The sequence below is a fragment of the Heptranchias perlo genome, chromosome 21, assembly GCF_035084215.1.
Source record: "Heptranchias perlo isolate sHepPer1 chromosome 21, sHepPer1.hap1, whole genome shotgun sequence".
In the NCBI taxonomy this organism is placed as follows: domain Eukaryota; kingdom Metazoa; phylum Chordata; class Chondrichthyes; order Hexanchiformes; family Hexanchidae; genus Heptranchias; species Heptranchias perlo.
In genome coordinates this window covers 26,319,504-26,340,405 of record NC_090345.1, presented here as the reverse complement: position 1 = coordinate 26,340,405, position 20,902 = coordinate 26,319,504, and the positions used below count along the sequence as shown (strand labels likewise).

The following is a 20,902-nucleotide window of genomic DNA, read 5'->3' as shown; positions in this document are numbered from 1 at the left end:
AGACAAGGGGGAACCAGTGGATGTAGTATATTTGGATTTTCAAATGACATTCGATAAGGTGCCACACAAGAGGTTATTACATAAGATTAGGGCTCACTAGATTGGGGGTAATATATTAGCATGGATTGAGGATTGGTTAACAGACAGAAAACAGAGAGTAGGAATAAACCTGTTTTGGGTTGTAACTAGTGGGGTGCTGCAAGGATACCTCAGCTGTTTACAATATATATCAATAACTTAGATGAGGGGACTGAGTGTAATGTATCCAAGCTTTCTGACAATACAATGCTAGGAGGGAAAGTAAGCTGTGAGGAGGACGCAAAGAGGCTGCAGAGGGATATAGACAGGTTAAGTGAGTGGGCGAGAAGGTGGCAGATGGAGTGTAACGTGGGGAAATGTGTAATTATCCACTTCGGTAGGAAGAATAGGAAAAAAATATATATTTTTTAAAAGGTTAGAGACTAAGAAATGTTGGTATTCGGAGGAATTTGGGTGTCCTTGTACACGAATCACAGAAAGTTAACATGCTGGTACAGCAAGCAATTAGGAAGGCAAATAGTATGTTAGCCTTTATTGCAGGGCGGTTGGAGTACAAGATTAAGGAGGTCTTGCTGCAATTATATAGGGCTCTGGTGAGACCACACCTGGAGTAACGTGTACAGTTTTGAACATAACAATATAAGAAATAGGAGCTGGGGTTGCTCCTACCACTGGGCTCAGGAGGGAATTAACTGTGATTATGAGTTATGTGAATAGAAAATTAATATAATCAGTTATGTTTCCTGGTAATTAAAATTAAGCAGTAAAATTATATGACACAAATAATGTTTTGCTGCAGAGGGCATATAGTCTCTATAGAAAACCAGGGAGGATGCCATCTGCTCCCAACACATGCACCAGGGACTGTTAATGAGCACTTTGTTTCTCTTTATTGAGAGAATTAGAACAAACATAATAAATGTGCTTGGTCTACTTCTGACTGGAATTTCAAACAATAACTGGCTGAAATACAATGACAACATAAACCTTCACAATGGACTTTGTCATCCAACTGTGTCTGAAATTCATATTATCCAAACTCAGTATATAGAGTAAATGTTACTATATGTTGCTCCCGGCAAATTGGAGTGCCAAATTCTGCACTTACAGTGAGTGAGCCTCCCTGCCAGGTGCCTCATCTCACAACATTTTTCCTTATATCTCAGCGTACTGCTGTGCAAATTTAATGAAACTCTTGATTATTCCAACTCATTGTATGTCTCTCTAATTAGTTTCAAACATTGGAAGTTGATTGTATACTATAATGTTCCAATATTACAAAAATATTGAAAAATAACCCAATTGTTACAATTTATTTTGCTACTTTAATGCTGACCTAACTATTTCTGTAAAGCCAGTGACTTTATTTGATAGCAGGACACATTGCTATTTTAGTAAATTGACACCTTTTGGTAAACAAAAATTGCATGTAATAAGCACTATTACTGGCTCTTGTTGCACTGCATAGTAGCCATTTTGCTGTATGCAAGCAGCAAGGAGAGAAACTGCCATGATTTATGAGATTCCTGGAGCATTTTGGTAAGTAATTGCAAAGTAGCAGGACAAGTAGAAAAAAAACCTTTTGTACTAGTGTAATTTGTTTCCCTACCTGCATCTGCCTACATGTCAAAGATTCCATTAAATACAGGAATCCCATCGGTCTTGGACTATTCTGAACACCTTAAGTTGTCAACTTTATGAATAAATGCAGAAGTAGTATTGCTGCTATTATGCATTCACAGTAACTGGGGCTGAACATCCATAAGCCCTTCTAGCACCTTCCTGCTGTAACTCTTGACAGGAGGCCATAAATTAGGCCAGGACCCTGATGTGCCAGGTCCCAGCCTTCCATTGGAGTTTCTTGATGGCTTTTTAAGGGGCAGAGCCTCCACCTGCCCCAAACCAGTCCATCGGTGTCTGAGTGGGTGGAGGCAGGGCCAGGAACTCCCAACCCGGGAGTTCCGTGCCCCTAGCCTGCAAAAGATAGAGCAGATCGTTGGCAGCCAGTACACTGGGTAAGAGTAGGCACACTACACCACAGCATGAGTCCTCCTTTGGCAGGTGGGTACTTGCGATACACCACTGGTGGTGTAGATGTCACTCATATTTAAATTGAGGGACCTCCCACTGATCTCGTGAAAGTTAGTGGGATGACTGCTGAAGTTCTTGTGTGGGCACACCCGGTCCCTACTCAGGGATGCCGGTCCTGCGGAATTTTGCCCCCATTATGTTTACTTTACATACTGATCATATTTTGGTAAAAATTTCATGTTTTCTTTTCTTGGTTGCCAATTTTCTCTCAACTCCTGAAGATGTTGATTCGTTGCTGGGGTATGGCTCCACAATTTTTCACCCAAGTGACCGTTATTCATATGTAAGCCTTTGAAGTGCATATTAGTTGCATTTTCAACAACAGTAGTAGGGCAGACGGGCTATTTTCTCCCCCCCCCCCCCCCCCCACACCGCCATACCGTGTCCCATTCTACATCCATAAATTGCATTTCCAGTAGGTGTCGCTGGCTAGCAATTGGGCGAATCCTAATCAGTATTCCCCATCTGAATCCAAAGGTGCTGAGGCTATTTGTAACTGCCCCAATTGTATAGTTTACCTACCGACTGGATACGCTTGCTCAGCCAGCGAAGGAGCCAAACTATCAATTTTTGAACACCATAGCAGTTTTTTTGTGTTAATAAAATCTGGGCTGAATGATGTCACAATTTGATGAGACAGGATGTCTGTGCACCCCTGACTCTGGCTGATTTTCCAGGGTGAGGCTCATTAAAATAATTTTGGCAGGATTCCTTTTTGGGGGAGGGAGAGAAATAATTGCAACAGGCCTCAGCTGCCTGTTTTGCATAAAGTGGCTGGTTGCCTCAGGAACAGCAGAAGAAGAGTTCGTAGCGATGGCACAAATAACAGGAAGTGCATTGCGCATCATTACAATGCACCCGCCCTAGTCAACATCAGTAACATAGTGAATGTCAATAACACTTCTGGTGGGACACTCCAGAAGTGGTGGCAGGTAACGACTTGGCAGAACAGCTCTGTGTCTGATTTTCTGCCCAGCCCAGGGAGCCAGCATAACTCCAGATGAAAATTACCATCCCCACAAAATTTTTATGGACTCATTTAAAAGGGATAATTAAATCAATAGTGTGATTATTTTGAATTTTAAAGGAAGAAAGAGAGCATTGGTTCAGGAAACATTTAATCTTGAATTGTACCACATGCATCTGATGCAGGGGTTTGTCAGTGACAATGTATTTAATGAACTGTTTATGAACCTGCATTGTATGCAGCCATGCTTCTAACTGTTTCATGCTTTTCCTGTCCTACAGTGTGCTTTTTGCTGAAAACTACACAGAGACACACTACCTGCTTGATGGCAGTGCCGTCACAAACATACGGAATCATACGGTAAGTCACTGAAATCCCTAGTTTGTAAATAATAAAACCACATTAGTGTTTTAAGTTCAGTTGTTGAACTGAACAAACCTAGCACTGTATTTATTACCTTGTTCTCCTACATTAGAACACTAGTGAAAGTACAAACACTATCTCACTCAATAACTGGCAGCAAATGATGTTTGTAAGTAAAATATGATGGCAAGACTAATGTACTTAATAGTGCACAGACATATTGAAGTCCTCAATGGTTCTTTCTTTAGTAATTAACTGGATGTCAATCAAGAGATATTCGTGTTAATCAATTAAATCCACCATAGTTCACAATCCAAAACTATTTTTAATCCTTGTTAAGATCCAATTTACTAATAGTGCACAGACTGAGATTTTACTTGAAAAACAAAGGGTCAGATGTTTAAATTGAGGGGTGCTTGGCACTTGAATTTGCATGCCTGTGTTGAGTAAATTTCATTTGATCCTGTTTGAGCTGCTGCATCAATTACTTCAAGGAAATGAAGAATTCACTCTCGAGTAGATTAAAAAATGATTTAGCCATCCTTGGCCCTGCTTGGACTGTGCCTCATGGCTGGCTGATGGCATTTGTGGAGCTAGTGTTGGTTGAGGCCATCCTGCTGTCTCAATGAAGAGACAGCTAAAAGAGTGGGGCAAGGGTGAACATTGATATAAAAAATAAACTTTTCTGGTTTAGAAGTCACATAATGCAGTTTGTTTTCATTGGCTTAGCCTTGCTGTTAATAAATCCCCTTTATTTCTGTTTTTACTCTTAACACCATTGGAGAAACGTGATTCTGGTTCATTCCAAAAGTTGGTTGATAAATGAGTCAGGATTTATTTAGAGCAGTACATAAATTGTATGAGCTGTTTGAGTATCAAGACTTTTTTGTTCTAAAGCAGTGTTGGTTTGACATATCACTGCTGTATTTAAGATGTCCAAAGTTGAATTTAGTGGGTAAGTGTGCTGTGATACTAAGCTGTACAGGGTGGGAACACCTAAGCTGATCTCAGCTGAGGCGATAGTAAGGAGTGCAAAAACTGACTTCACTGGCCTTGGGCTAGGGAGAAGGAAAAATCAGGCAGCATTCACATTCCTGATCACTTTCTGGTGGCATCTGCTGAAAAGTGCTCTTGTGTGTATAACCAGTGAGGATAGGTTTCAGCTCAGCTGTGATGGCTTTCACAGATGAATACCCTGCTGACACTTTTACTGTCCCACATGAAGAATAGCCACTTGAGCGAGGTACTGAAGGATAGCCAATGCCAGTTAAATTGTATCCCAGGAAGAGTTAGCAGGTCTGATTTTACAAATGTGCATTACTGATCGACAGAAATCATGGGCAGTACAACCACGATTTGCTAATATGTATGGCCGGCAGGTGAGGTTCTCTACTGTGTAAAATCAGCCAAGGAGGGAAGACAATTGGAACAAAAATAAGTATATACAAATGATTTAAAAATTCAGTCAGATTTTTCTTCCCATGCTGTTGACTTTTTTTTATCTGCTTGACTTTTTTTTTATCTGCTTGATTTTTTTAAATCTCAGATTTGTCCATCATGGATCATGTGTTGGAGTTGGGGTATCTAACCTGCAGTCCTAGTGCCATGTGTTGGAGTAGGGGTATCTAACCTGCAGTCCTAGTGCCATGTGTTGGAGTAGGGGTATCTAACCTGCAGCCCTAGTGCCATGTGTTGGAGTAGGGGTATCTAACCTGCAGCCCTAGTGCCAAGAGTTGGAGTAGGGGTATCTAACCTGCAGTCCTAGTGCCAAGAGTTGGAGTAGGGGTATCTAACCTGCAGTCCTAGTGCCGTGTGTTGGAGTAGGGGTATCTAACCTGCAGCCCTAGTGCCAAGAGTTGGAGTAGGGGTATCTAACCTGCAGTCCTAGTGCCGTGTGTTGGAGTAGGGGTATCTAACCTGCAGTCCTAGTGCCATGTGTTGGAGTAGGGGTATCTAACCTGCAGTCCTAGTGCCAAGAGTTGGAGTAGGGGTATCTAACCTGCAGCCCTAGTGCCATGTGTTGGAGTAGGGGTATCTAACCTGCAGTCCTAGTGCCATGTGTTGGAGTAGGGGTATCTAACCTGCAGCCCTAGTGCCAAGAGTTGGAGTAGGGGTATCTAACCTGCAGCCCTAGTGCCAAGAGTTGGAGTAGGGGTATCTAACCTGCAGTCCTAGTGCCGTGTGTTGGAGTAGGGGTATCTAACCTGCAGTCCTAGTGCCATGTGTTGGAGTAGGGGTATCTAACCTGCAGTCCTAGTGCCAAGAGTTGGAGTAGGGGTATCTAACCTGCAGTCCTAGTGCCATGTGTTGGAGTAGGGGTATCTAACCTGCGGTCCTAGTGCCATGTGTTGGAGTAGGGGTATCTAACCTGCAGTCCTAGTGCCATGTGTTGGAGTAGGGGTATCTAACCTGCAGCCCTAGTGCCATGTGTTGGAGTAGGGGTATCTAACCTGCAGCCCTAGTGCCGTGTGTTGGAGTAGGGGTATCCAACCTGCAGCCCTAGTGCCGTGTGTTGGAGTAGGGGTATCTAACCTGCAACCCCAGTGCCACATTGCCCCCCAGCCCGGATAATGTGGCCATCGAAGCCCAGGTAACTCACTCCTATGTGCACTTCTATATTTCTAATTTTTTTAGCATTGCTGCATCGTTGGCAGATACATTTTCAATCTGAACACTGAGATCTGTTGGTATTAATTTAAGTTGTGGCTTAATTGGATCATGAAAATAAACTTTACATGTGGCCCCAAGGCTGCACGATACATAGTTATGCATACCATGAAGGCAAAACCTTGGATATCTCTGCACTAGTACATTACATTTAATGAAATAAATGCTTGAAAGGAGCAATGCCTTATGATGGAAATTACAAATCTGCCAGTGATTTTAATGGGATATTATTCCTGAGCAATCTAATTTTAAAAAGTAAAAAAAAATGTTAATGTTTTTGGCAGTAAAAATTCTTCTAGATATACTGAGTGTTAGGTTTTGGGGATTTTACTTACAATATTTTTCTCAGGTTTGGTGAGTCAGGTCACCATGTAGCAAACAAATATTCAAACAAAAATCCATAAGATGCTTACATTTGAATTGAATACCTAGGACCCTCTCTCGATACCTGTCACTAAATCTGGCCTGGGGTTATCAAAGCCCATACTGGCTTTTAACCCCATATATATTGTGACCAAAAGAAGTCAATAAGATGATAGATCATAGACAAAAATGTTTCATTTTCATCAAATCACTTTATCCCCCTTTTGGATTCGGTAGTCGTAATTGCCTCTGTCACGACACTCGTGAGGACTGATTCCTGATGAGACAGCACATCGGCATTCCTATTTTGCAAACCATGACGATAACCATATTGTCCCTTTGCGGAGAAATGGTCCATTGCAACTGATGCAATCATTCACCTGGCTCAACCTGACACTGATGCCCCTGTCCAGTGTGTTAGTGTGGGCTTCGAAAGCTCAAGAATAACTTGGACTAACTAGCAAAGGGTCTGCACAGAACAGTTTTACAAAAGCATTTCAAATGTAATGTACTAGTGCAGAGATATCCAAGGTTTTGCCTTCATGGTATGCATAACTATGTATCGTGCAGCCTTGGGGCCACATGTAAAGTTTATTTTCATGATCCAATTAAGCCACAACTTAAATTAATACCAACAGATCTCAGTGTTCAGATTGAAAATGTATCTGCCAACGATGCAGCAATGCTAAAAAAAAATTAGAAATATAGAAGTGCACATAGGAGTGAGTTACCTGGGCTTCGATGGCCACATTATCCGGGCTGGGGGGCAATGTGGCACTGGGGTTGCAGGTTAGATACCCCTACTCCAACACATGGCACTAGGGCTGCAGGTTAGATACCCCTACTCCAACACACGGCACTAGGGCTGCAGGTTAGATACCCCTACTCCAACACACGGCACTAGGACCGCAGGTTAGATACCCCTACTCCAACACACGGCACTAGGGCTGCAGGTTAGATACCCCTACTCCAACACATGGCACTAGGGCTGCAGGTTAGATACCCCTACTCCAACACACGGCACTAGGGCTGCAGGTTAGATACCCCTACTCCAACACATGGCACTAGGGCTGCAGGTTAGATACCCCTACTCCAACACATGGCACTAGGACCGCAGGTTAGATACCCCTACTCCAACACATGGCACTAGGGCTGCAGGGTAGATACCCCTACTCCAACACATGGCACTAGGACCGCAGGTTAGATACCCCTACTCCAACACACGGCACTAGGACTGCAGGTTAGATACCCCTACTCCAACACACGGCACTAGGACTGCAGGTTAGATACCCCTACTCCAACACACGGCACTAGGACTGCAGGTTAGATACCCCTACTCCAACACATGGCACTAGGACTGCAGGTTAGATACCCCTACTCCAACACACGGCACTAGGACTGCAGGTTAGATACCCCTACTCCAACACATGGCACTAGGACTGCAGGTTAGATACCCCTACTCCAACTCTTGGCACTAGGGCTGCAGGTTAGATACCCCTACTCCAACACATGGCACTAGGACTGCAGGTTAGATACCCCTACTCCAACACATGGCACTAGGACTGCAGGTTAGATACCCCTACTCCAAGAATGGACTTGATCACTTCTTTAGGTTTCGTCTTGAGCCGCCCAAGCCCTACGTTCTGGAATTCTCTCCCTAAACCTCTGTGCCTCTCCACCTCCCCCTCGTCCTTTAAGGCCCTCCTCAAAACTCACTACTTTGATCGAGCTGTAGTAATCTGTGCTAATATCTCCTTCTTTAGCTTGGCATCGATTTTTATCTGCGTTTCTGTGAAGCTCCGTAGGCCATTTCTACATTAAATGCCCTACATCAATGCAAGTTGTTGTTGATATCAAATTAGTTAATGGCATTGTTATATTGGGAATTAACCTATTATAATAACCGACTAACCTGAGGTACCTGTTTCTTGGTTGTGAGATGTACCCAATGCATAATGGCATCCACCCTTTCCTGTTTAGGTCTTTATTTCTCCCCACCCATACTGAGGCCTAAGTACAATAGCCAAGAAATTCTGCTTTTTTATGAGGTGAGATTCTGGCATTATGGCTGTGGAGGAGAAGGAAATTGGAGCAGAACCTGTTTCTGCTTGGGTTCTCCTCAAATTCCCTGCAGTTACACCACCAACATGGCCAGCAGAAAGTATGCCTCTAGGAGGCAGGTTTGCTTGCTATATAGGGCTGAATGTGGCCTCCACATTCAAATGACAGTCAATCCCAGAGGGATCAATTGCCACTTGAATAACACTGCTCACCTGTGAGGGAACATCAGAAAAAAGCATTGGTTGGAAGCAAATCTTCAGTCTTGTGCCACAAAACGGCAAGCTGCTCAAGCATCCCGCCAGATTTGCAGGTGCCTTAATAATGCCAGAAATGGCCAGGTGCCCACCCCATATACATTAATGACCCCATCCCTGGGATTTAGAATGGGGTTATAGCGAGGACAGGTAGACGTTCTGCCCCCTTCACTTCAAGCAGCGCAACAGCATTGCTGGAATCTGTAGGCCAGAATCTCAGCAATATAGCAGGTGCATTCTTCATCCCAAAAGGCATAGCCATAAACTTGTATAGGTCTGAAGGAATGGCCAACGTGGAGCACCACTAGGGCCCCGGTACTTAGTAGTATCTGACAATATCCTTTTGTCAGATCAAGAGTTGTCAGATTCTTGGTGCACCCCAGCCTCTTGAACTCCTTTGTGCAAGGCACAGGACAGGCATCAGTTTCTGTTCGGTCATTTAGTTTCCAGTATCTATCCAGAACCACATGGCTTTTATTTCTTTAATCCCCGACCTCATGCAATATTTTAGTTGTACTTCGACAATCAACTGACCCAGTGAGACCATGAATATCCTACGCTCTAAGTACTGGTTGTTCCACACCAAGTGTGGTTGTACTAGTAATAGTGTACACCCTGTATCATGTAATGATTTGGTGGGCCATCCGTTCACTGAGACTGCGTGTAGGAAAGTTGCCATCTTCATTGCCTCGAGTGTCATTGCACATCCAGCAGTGGCATGCCTCACAACAGGATTCAGTCTTCCAGATTAGTCCCGAGCTTTCTCCTGGATCAACAATTGCTGGCACTGTGCCCTACTGTTACAGTTGGGTTATCTGAAATCTCTGGCATCACCTCTCGGGGTCTAAATTGCAGTGCACTGCCTGGTTCCTGAGGGTGAGGACTCATAGCTTGATAGGTTGGTCTCTTCACTCCCCCAGCCTGACTGGTGGATGAAATCTGATTGTCCATTCGGTTGCTGGGGTCCTGATGCTCACAAACCAATCCACTCACTCGCCCAACTACCTGAGGATCCTGCACTCCTGGTCAAGTAGCCATATCCTTAGATTCACTTCCAAAAATTGATCCCATAACATGAGCTGACACAGGTCCTAATAATCTGTTACATTCTCCCAGTTGAGCCACAATTTTGTTTCCTGTGTAGACATTTATTTTTTGCAACTGCTGTTTGCTATTGCTCAACTTATTTTAAATTTAAAAAGTTCGAATAGCGAGTTGGACTGAGTGATATTCTAATCCCACTTTTTTCTCCCGCCACTGTTATATGTCTTTTATTTAGATGCTTAACTGAGATGCCTAACCTGGTCATTTTCGCTCAGATCAAGCCCTTCACTTCTTAAGAAATGGAATGTGACTTTACCTGCTCAATATGTAGGTAATTTCTATTGAACCCAGGGGTTGAACAGAAAACCCTTGTTACTGTATTTCTGCTTACTGGTTATATCACATGTGCCACGTGATCTTCCTGTGCTTTGGAAGGCAGTAAAATAAAAACTTCACTCGACTGCGGTTTAAGATATAATCTGCCAAAAAGATGTAATAAACAGTAAATGGATATGTCAACAGTAGCAATGACACTATAGATTTACAGCATTCGCAGGTTTAACTATCCCTCTTTGGAAGATGGAAAATGACAACTAGCAGCATCTGCTGTGCTGAACAAGGTGAACCGCATCTGGCACAAGATCCTATGAACCTATGTGACAGTTCACTGCTGACTTGCTCCAGAATCTATCTGTCCTATCTATCTTTCTCTAGTGTCTTCAGACAGTCTATTCAATTGGAAGAAGTTGAGTTATGGGACTGAATTTTCTTTTTTAAGCCTGTCCAGAATCAAGAGGGATCATGGGAAATGATGGGAAAATGGGATGGTGAGACCTACTGCCACCTCACCACACCAGAGTGGGGAGTGGGGCCCAGCCTTCCTGCCTATTCCTCCACTGTCTGTCCCAGACACCGCTGGTCTATGGAATCGCCTGATGCAAGGTGGTGTTGGCCTCGGTAGCAACATGAAGACCGAAAAATTCTTTAAATGAGAGGAGATAAATTCCACCTCTCCCTCCATTTCTGGCGTGGAGTCTCACCTGTTTAGGCCTCAGTCTCAGCCTCCTCTTCTGATGCTGCAGCAGTGTTCACACTGGGTCAGGGTTGTGGTGGTGTTTTTCAAAATATCATGAGGAACAAAGGAAATTTAAATATGAGTCACTTGAACTTAAAACAGAGCTGCCAATCAAACACATTCAAACAAAATCCACAGGATGTCTGTATTTGAATTAATTGTCTTTGCCCTCTCCCCTTTGGATACCTGCTGCAGATACACCATTTCTAGGGCTGTTATGGATTGAAAAAAGCAGGGCCATTTTGTGTGTGAATCTCACTTAACCCTATATGTACCATGACAGAAAGAAAGACACGTCATGGACAAAATTCCATCATTTTTGTCACACTGAGGTTGTCTTAACTTCGAAGACCAACTTTTTCCTCTGGCTGTTTCATCCCTCATGACACTGCGCTATGCACATCACGACATCACTTCTATTTTTGCTGCAATGATTAGACATCCTGCTGGAGTGTGACACTAAAAATCACCACTTTTTCTGTACAGCTATAAAAATAATTAGCTGGGGAAATAAAATACCCAGTATAGAGTCCGCACTTGAGTAGCATCAGTAAAGATTGATGGCAGCAGTGAATTTATGAAAGAAGTTCATAAGTGGGGGCACAGAAGAAGTTTATTTTTAATGCATGAAAATGATTTCTAGTTTATTGTTGACAAAATGCAGTTGGTGTATTGCTACCCTTGTGTATGGTTCTGTTTCAAAAATTGTGATTTTTCTAAATCATAAATTGTTTTCTGCAAATGGAAAGGCCAAAGCTAGAGATTACAGTGAATTATGAAGCTTTCTGAAGGCTAAAACATTCAACAGTATCAGTTACTATCAACAAACCAGTAAATAATTGCAGGTGTATTAAAGTATTAATGAGTAGACACTTTACTTCTCCATAATGTTAGTGCTAAGAAATGGAACATTTTTTTCCAATTGTTTCACCTGCTATTGAAATTTATTATCCAATTTAGATATAGGACCATCTCAGATACAGATTCTGCCTACTCTAACTCAACCTCAGAAGTTATTCCTATTACACCAGCATGACAATTCCATTTCCTACATTAGACATCCTTATTGAGATTACTAATTTAGGCTCATGTTTTTCTCTTTTTCAGAAGAAGAGTTACTAACCATAGAGTGGAAATTTGAGCCCCCTATGTGGGCTGGGGGGAGGCAGGTGTTTGTTCTGCCCATCCCTTGCCCCACGTTCCGGCAGCAGTTTGGGAGACATGTCGGGGGGCATTCCTAGATAGGATTCTCATGGTAGCCCAATCAGATGTGTCCCTGATAGACTCGGTGGAACTTATGTCTTCTGAGAGCAATGGTAGGTCTTGTTCTGGTAACAGTGAAGGCTCCAACAAATGCACAGTCCAATAGAGTGGTCCTACTCTCCTGCTGAAAAGTTTAGAAAAAGTATCTTACCTTAATCCTCAGGCCACTCTGGCCTCTGATTCCTCCTCTGGGAACGGTAGAGTTTCCACTGCTTCCAAGAGGCAGGCGCCTCTGTTTTACTGTTATATCCATGGGTACGGACCCTATTATTTACATGACACTGTCCCTGGGATTTGGGACCGGGTCACAATGAAAGCATAGCAGTGAGTGGAAGTTTTGCCCCACCGCACTGCAACACACTTTGGGATTGCTCCTCTCCGATCTTTTGTAGAATTTAATAATTGCCAATTGAAATAGCAGATGCAGCTAAGTGGACAACTTCTTAAACCTGATATTGTTAGGAACAGAAAATCAGGCAATCATGATAACCTGCAGTGATGCTTCTTTCATGCATTTCAAGTAGCTAAATAGCCACTTAAAACGTATAACTAACAAAGCATTCTGCAATCCATCTGGGAAGGTTGCAATATTGCAATACTTATACATAGTGCCTCCACTAAATGGAAGCAATCGTGAATTACTCACAAAACTCAGTCTTCATGAAACGTAAGTCTCAGATCTTTAATATTCTCAGAAAAATAATTTATTATTATATTGGTACATTATTACAACTTCATCTTTCAACCAATCAAATACAAACCACAGTCTCTCCAAAGGATCACCCTTCTGACAGCTGGAGTTCAGACCTATAACTGCCACCCTTGATACTAAAGCAGGAAAGACAAAATGAAGATTCTATGGCTAATACTTTGTGCTCATTTCCTAGTCACTGAATAAGCTGAATGACTTATGTTTGTCCTTGCTTTCTGGGTTAAAATAGGGCCACCTTGTCAGGTATACAGTGGGAACAAAAGAGTGGGGGTGGGGCTTTTACCCATAATGTGTTTTTATTCGAGCTGTGAACACAAAGAAATAGAGAAGTGTTAAAGCCTGTAATCTGGAGGGCAACTAGTTTATACAAAGTTACATTTATAAATACACCATTGCCAGGGATGAATATAATATGCAAAGTTAGGGAAAATAATCTAATTTTTATAGACAAGCATCTTACTATTATGGATACTATGACTTCTCCAGTATTTACACTATGGTTTTGATGAGCTCTGATTCCTCTACACCAAGGATTTAACTTTTTAAAAAGTATTCCCATTTCATGCTGAAGGAATATTAAAAAATATGCAATGTTATAAATTTATATCCAGGTTTACAGCTCTTGTGAATTCCTAAAATTATACAGGTACATTTTATATACATTTTTTACATTTTGTTTTTGCTAGGATTATATTAGTTCTTTCACCAAGATAAGCATTATCTCTTTTTAGCTTCTTTAAATATTGAAAAGCACCATTTTTTTCCGCAAATAATAACTAATGTTATGAACTATTTATATAAAATAAACTGGAGGTTTATTAATCACCACAACTGCATCTTTCTCCAGAGGGAATATATTTAAAATTAAAACAGTCACAAACACATTGAATGCTCAAAAATGGAAAAGATTTTTTAATCCTGGCCTTTCCATGTTAAGTGGGTTATGAAACTTGAGAAAATGATCATTGCTCCTGTCCTTGTAAAGCTCTTCTGGCTCACCATGCCTCATCAAACTGACGTCAAAATCCTTGTCCTTAATTCCTATGCTCCCATGGCCTCATTCCACATTGCCTTAGTGATCTCCTTCAGCTGTACATCCCATCACACACCCTCCATTTCTCTAACACTTGTTTACTCTTTGTTCCTCACTCTCTCCACTTTAACATCATTAGCCATTCTTTCAGCTTGTGTGTCCTCTTGTACCTCCCCTCATATCCCTTTGCTTTGCCACCTTCCACCTTACTTTCAGTAAGAAGCCTAAAAACTCTTCTCTTTGACTGGGCATTTGGCCCACTGCCCTAACTTTTTCCTGTTTTCCCTTTTTCCCTTCTGCATGGCATCCTCTGTTTCCTATCATCATTCTGCACTTTGAGGCATCTATTCTGTACATGGAGAATACTAAAAAAAAATGCAAGTTGTAGCTGTGGACTCAAACCCAGAGCGGAGAGTAAAGTGTAAGCTATCGTATCATCCAGTTCCCTTTTTATACATTTCTACATTGTCACATGTTTTACCCTAGATTTGCAATTGAAAAATCTTTTTACCAACCAAGTATTTTTAGTGATTCTGGGTAAAAAATCCGAGCCTCTGGTATATTTATTACCTACTTTGTGGATTATACAAAACTCAGACTGTCCCTTTGGCACATCAGTATTCAGAGACTCAATATCCTAATTTATTGATGACGATTCTATGAGATTGCTTCATAGTGACAGATTTATACAGTGCATGGTTGACAGTGCGCTAGAGTGAAGAAGATTTGCTGATGGTGTCTGATCTCAGGAGAGCAGTTGAGGGGAAAGCAGTTTCACTTAAGAGAGTGATGTCGTACTGATATATGGTAGTTTTAAACAGATGGTCAGGGGTGACCTGATGAGCACTGGGCAGAGGAAGGTAAAAGCATTTAACATGGCATAGTGGACTGCAAGCATTAGTTAACCTTCTGAGGGATGCCACGTGACTGATCTCCCATGGAATTTAAGAGAAAACCAGTCTAAATCTAAGCTCCTAAAATTGCTTTTTTCTGCTTAAACGCAATGGCAGGGTGAACACTTTGTCACTGAGCTTGCTTCACCACTGGATATCCATTATCATAGATCAAAATCAAATTTGGCTCAGTTCTATTGAGCAGTTAAACTTCAGATTGATTTGAATTTATGTTCAGCTCTATTGTTCTATTTTCTAGTTTTATATTGCCCAGATTTGTAAATTATTTTGAACTGCCATGCAATGCTTCTTTCCTGCTTGACACACACATTATTCCCCAACCCAGATTAAACGTGTTGCCACAGTTCTGCCATGATCGCTTTTGAGCCAGCTGGTAGAAATTGGATAAGAGTGACACTGATTGACACATTGTTGGATTTTTTCTGTGCAGTATCTCACCCAGGGTAGTTAAGGTCACTTAAGGAACTGAGGTGGGGGCAGGAAAAAGGATAAGCTACATCCTATTCCTCTATAGCTCTGTGCTGCCAAACCATCTATTTTCTTTTTTCAGTTTCCAAATTTCCTGTTTATATTTTTATCCAAAATGAATTCCTTACCATCATAACAATGAATATTAGAGTGCACATTGGGAACCAACAAACTCCTGTACATATACTACATTCGAAAGGAAAAAGAAAATTATAATCCTGTATTATTTTCGAACATATGTTTAAAATAAAATTCTGTAGCACTTTTTATTATATTAAATTTTATAGCCACATATAAAAAGCACATTACAACAAATAGTGTTTTAAAATGTTATTTCTTCAAGAAACTAACACTAAAAGAATAAACTTGTCCAGATCCCAGTGCTGAGCAAACAAAACCATGCTTTATTCTTCAGAGGCTCTCATTGTTACTGCTGCTGAGTCTCTTTTATAATTCTTCTTTGCAGTCATTTCCTGACTTCCTGTTAGTAATTTCCTTCTACATACCAATGCTGTGATTACAAAAAGGCAGTCAGGATGTGCTTTAAATTCAGTGTGCACATGGAGATTTCTTACTCCTTTTTTTACTAATTATCTCTCCCCTGCCCCCGCACCCCTCGTAAGCATTGACTCTGTTCACCAGATTTGGATCTGTAAGTGATCTGAACATCTTATGTTCAGGAGTGTGCCCTTACTGCCCAATATCTAATTATGCAATAACATGATCCAAGGATGTAACAATAGGACCTCCTGTGATCTGAATTATGCCCTCGTGTGCTGCTTCAATCTTTCTAAAGATAGACTGAACACTTAGTGAAATGAGGACAGATACGAATCTTTAAACTTTTATTTTACAAATAGCAAGTGAATGTGCAGAATGATATAAATAGACAAATCTATCCTTGATTCAACTAACTAACAAAACCTAATTAGTTTTGTTAAGAAACATTGAAAAATACCACACTGTCACTATTAGTGGGCTTACTTAATTATTCCTGGTCAGCCTTCTGGTCCTGATCAACTTTGAGCTTCAGATAAGTGGGTTTACCCACAATAAAACAACCTTTAGTCCCCAGTCCTAGTTGGATGACTGGCTGCCCATGTATCTATTTGTCCCTTCTCTCTCTGTGTACCCAGCTGGCTGGCCTTCTGATTAATATCCAGGTCAATGATTCGACAGTAAGCCTTGACAGTAAAGCCAGCTACCTTCTCCCCACTCCTTGTGCGTGGCTTAAAAAAAATCCTCTCTCACTCTCAAAAGGTACATCTTGGCTTAATAGGCTTGGGATAAGAAAATTGACCCGTATTGTAACTATCAGAAGTAAACCATGAGCTGCAACATTTCAAACTCTGGCTCGTCTGACTTTTATACTCGTCTTCAATGCTGTAGCCTGTGGCTTTTATTTTTAAACCTGTGTGAATTCACTTTGTTTTAAAACACATTTAAACATAGTTTATTGCCCAAGTCCTTTCCTTGGGTGGGGTGGGGGGGGGAGGAAATCAAAAAACTGACAGACGTCCTGCTGAGATCTAATTTTGTGGATGCTGGTTGCCTTAAAAGTTAATCCAGTGAGTACCTGAGCTGTACCAACCACAAAGATCTAGTGTTTGATCCCTAGTCCATGTTGATGTTGGCCTCCGTGCACTTGGATTAGAGAGGGTAAAATCAACCAGAGTTCTTGTTATCCAGTGACTCCTGCTGGAAATACATTTTTGGGATGTCAGAGGAGGACAGGGTCAGACTCCACTATGAAACCCCCATTGTTAAATAGCCTGCCAACGGTCACTGGGCACATATCCTGATATTTTAATTTCTGTTCTCTTGCTAGGTAGATTATTCCAAGCACTCACAACTCTTAAAGAAGTTTTCTGTGTTATCTTCCAAATTTACTTTTCATTCATTTCTATTTACACCTTCAGTTTCTACTGTCTTGGCTTATTTTGAAGTAATAATCTGGGTTTAGACAATGAGTCAGTCCTTTTGGGGCATCGACTCTTCCCAGACTTTCCTGCTCACCCTCGCCAACTCAAGTCAGGTGCACACACAGCAGTGGAAAATCTGCCCCGATGTTGACTGGTTCTGTGATGTAAGTTCCAACAAATCATGGAATTAGCAATTAGCATTGCCATCAGTGGAATTGTAAACACTGCACATGTGCACCATGATGACCTTGCGCTTGTGAGTTTAAAGGAAGATAAATGTTAATAAGAAGAGATGCACTTTATTTTTGGATCCATCTACCTGGCTATGAGATGAAAGCTGACAGTGGCAGGACTGTATGCTTCAGAAAAGAGGGTGGGAAAAAATTGAACAAAAAAGAACAAATGCTAAATATAATGCAATGTCAGAATGAAAGGAAAGAGAAGGGAAGGCTCAGGTGCAAAGTATTTTTGATCTAAGATACTAAAAGCTTCCAACTATGATTGCTGGAATTGTTTGTTCGGGTGCAGTGTCAGTGAAAAGCTTAGTGAAGAGCACATAGCCTAATAGAATTTCACAGTAGTGTTTTGCTTATTTTCCATTTTGTAAGCCTGGTTAGCTGCTGCAGCTTAACTGAAGTTAATAATTATTGTAATATTTGTAGAAAATGTACACTGGGATGCAATAACTTATATTTGAAAGTCCCATTCATATAGCATATTATTGCAAAGTACCAATAGCACCAGAACAAATTCATCAGTTTGGTAAATAGGGTAATGAAATGAAGTAATAAATCAGCACTTAGTTTCATTATCTGAATATTCTGAAGTTTATTATGTCAACTCCATTTGGTAGCACTATCTCAATTTTCTTTTGTTACGATAACAACTCCATTGGTTATCATGATCTGTGCATTCCAATATTACTATAACTGCTCCCATTTTTTTCAGTGTGCATGTAAATATTGACTCTGGTAGGTGTATTTTAATTTTAATACACATCACACAAGGATCATACCATGCCTTATGTTTTGGTACAGGAGACAAACCATTTTGTCAGTGGACTGAACAAATCAACTTCATCTCCTCCACACTATCCTGCTCTTAAATATTGTCTTCTCTACCATAGTGGGGAAGACGGTTAAGCCAATTTGCAGCTACATGTACAGCAACCATACTGCAACATATCTTATTAAACATTGTCTGCTTTTATCTAGTATGTGCTATAGATTCATTGCTGGTGGAAGCAAATAAACTATTATTGATAACAAAAATCCTACCAATTGTTGCCTGCCCTCTTGCATTCATATTACAGAATCATAGAATTATAGAAAGGTTACAGCATAGAAGGAGGCCATTCGACCCATGAAGTCTACACCGGCTTTATGCAAAAGAAATCCAGCTAGACCAACCCCCGCCCTTTCCCTGTAGCCCTGCAAATTTTTTCCTTTCAAGTACTTATCCAGTTCCCTTTTGAAGGCCATGATTGAATCTGCCTCCACCACCTCCTCAGGCAGTGGATTCCAGATCCTAACCATTCACTGTGTAAAAAAGTTTTTCCTCATGTCACCTTTGGTTCTTTTGCCAATCACCTTAAATCTATGTCCTCTGGTTCTTGACCCTGCCGTCAATGGGAACAGTTTCTCTCTATCTACTCTGTTTAGATCCTTCAGGATTAGTTCAATGGAATTGGGAAAAGCCATCTTGTTTTTTTGTGAGTTATATGCAATACTGTAAATTATAGTAATAATACTCTCTACTACAATCATATAGCTGAAGTGACTTCTAGGTTATTATAAGGTTCTTGCTAGGTTTAGAGCAGATTCTGTACAGGGCAAATTATAAATCCTATAGATTATTTTTAATATCTTTCAGGCAATTTTACATTGCACGTGGTCATATGGTTTGACAAACTAAAATGTATATTATGTAAAAATGCACCATAGATTTTTACCTTAAATGTCCTTATATATTTATCTTCTAACAGCCCGCATTGTGAGTTAAAAGCATATATTCTAAGAATAATTCAGTTGCTTTCATCAGCTTTTTTAAAAAGAATTTGTATTTGTATTTTTCTTTTTCTTTCTTCCCATTTAACATTCCCTCCATGGTGGCATTCATCAGGTGCATTCGCAAAACAAAAGCAAAATTATCTGATGCTTCAGGTGGGCTGTAATCATGTTTTGCTGGTAAATTCAGGCAAATTTAATCACGTTAAAATAAAAATTGTTCCTAAATCCACTTACGAATGAAAGACAATGAGGTCTTCCACACCAATTTTTTTCTCTTCCTTTTTAGTTTCCATTCTTCTCCCCTCCTGAAGGCGTTGACTGTTTGCTGGGGTATGGTTCAGTCAACACCAGGCACCTCCAGTAAATTGCCCAAATAATATTTCTCGTGTGTGACCCTGAATGGAAAGTGTCGCTGGTCTGACTGTGGGCGAACAGGACGGCTGATCCCAATCCTCTCATCACCCAGGGTCCACCATGTGCATTTCCAGCTGGGGGCATTGGATAACAATCAAAACCAGGCAGCCTGGTTGATTTGCACCTTCTTAACCCAGGGAGCTCGGGCCAATTGTTGCCCCTTGTTATTCCCTTGCTGAAATCAGCCAATTCAGCACAGACTGGGGATTGAACTGGAACCTCCCTGGTTTCTATAGTTCAGCTACTCACTGCCTTAACCAACTGAGACAACATGTGTGCCCACAAGATAAAGTTCTACTTGATGCTACGTGGAACAGTTCTGTGAGCGTCTTTTAGTTGAAAGGTATTTGCTGTAAAGTTATGGGGGGGATAAAGTTGTATAGGGCCTAGTATTGGGCAGGGGTAGCGCGATACGCTATTACCCAGTGGCCCCTCCACAGGCAGGTCGAGACTTTCGTCAGGCCTGAGGACTTACCTGCAAGCACGTACCGAATCAGTGTTGAATGAGGATTCAATGCAATTTGCACTTTCCACCAGCAGGGGGAGACCCAATCTCTTAAAGGCAGGCTGTCTCTTAAAAAATCTCTTAAAGGTAGCTGGTACCTGTTATTTGCTGAAAGTAACAGTCTGCTGTCTGCACGGAGCCTGAACGGAGATGAGACATCGCACGTGCAAAACACAGAGGCAGTTCCCGCCCCTGTGTTTACAAACTGATGAGTTATGTTAAAACGTTGAATGAAGGTTGCGCACTGCAAAACCCCACATCCTCCAATCTGCACGCCAGACCTCACCAATCGGCCGATCTGAGTTGGTACCAGGCCTGCGCGAATGGTTACACCAAGGTTCTTAGCTAATGCACTGGAGGCCTTGGTGCAAGAGGTGGACAGGAGGGGCATCCTATATCCGCAGTGGGTGGGGGGTGGGGCAAGAAGCCCTCCAGACATATATCCAAAAGGCAGTGGGAGGCAGCGGGGGACGAAGTCAATGCCAGGCACACAGCACCGTGAACACGGATGCAGTGCAGGAAGAAGTTCAGTGCTTTGACATGAGTGGTCAAGGTGAGTGAGGTCAACTGTCAAGTGGCATCTCCTACCAACTGCACCACTAGCCGCATCTACTGCCCCACACACTACACCCCACATCACCCACATACCAACAAACTCTTTGCATCGGTGTTCAACTCTTCCAATCAGATGCTTCCTCTCACCCTTACACATTACCACTGTTGCAAGCCGCCCACCCA

General features: G+C 41.6%; 1 protein-coding gene across 1 annotated transcript in view; it reads left to right on the top strand.

Moving 5' to 3' along the window:
• The window catches only part of adam12 (ADAM metallopeptidase domain 12), a 289,205-nt gene that overhangs the window by 153,214 nt on the left and 115,089 nt on the right, over positions 1-20,902 (top strand). Inside the window, 1 exon segment of the mRNA XM_068002357.1 lies at positions 3,379-3,457. Within this exon segment, the coding sequence (XP_067858458.1) occupies positions 3,379-3,457 (79 nt within the window).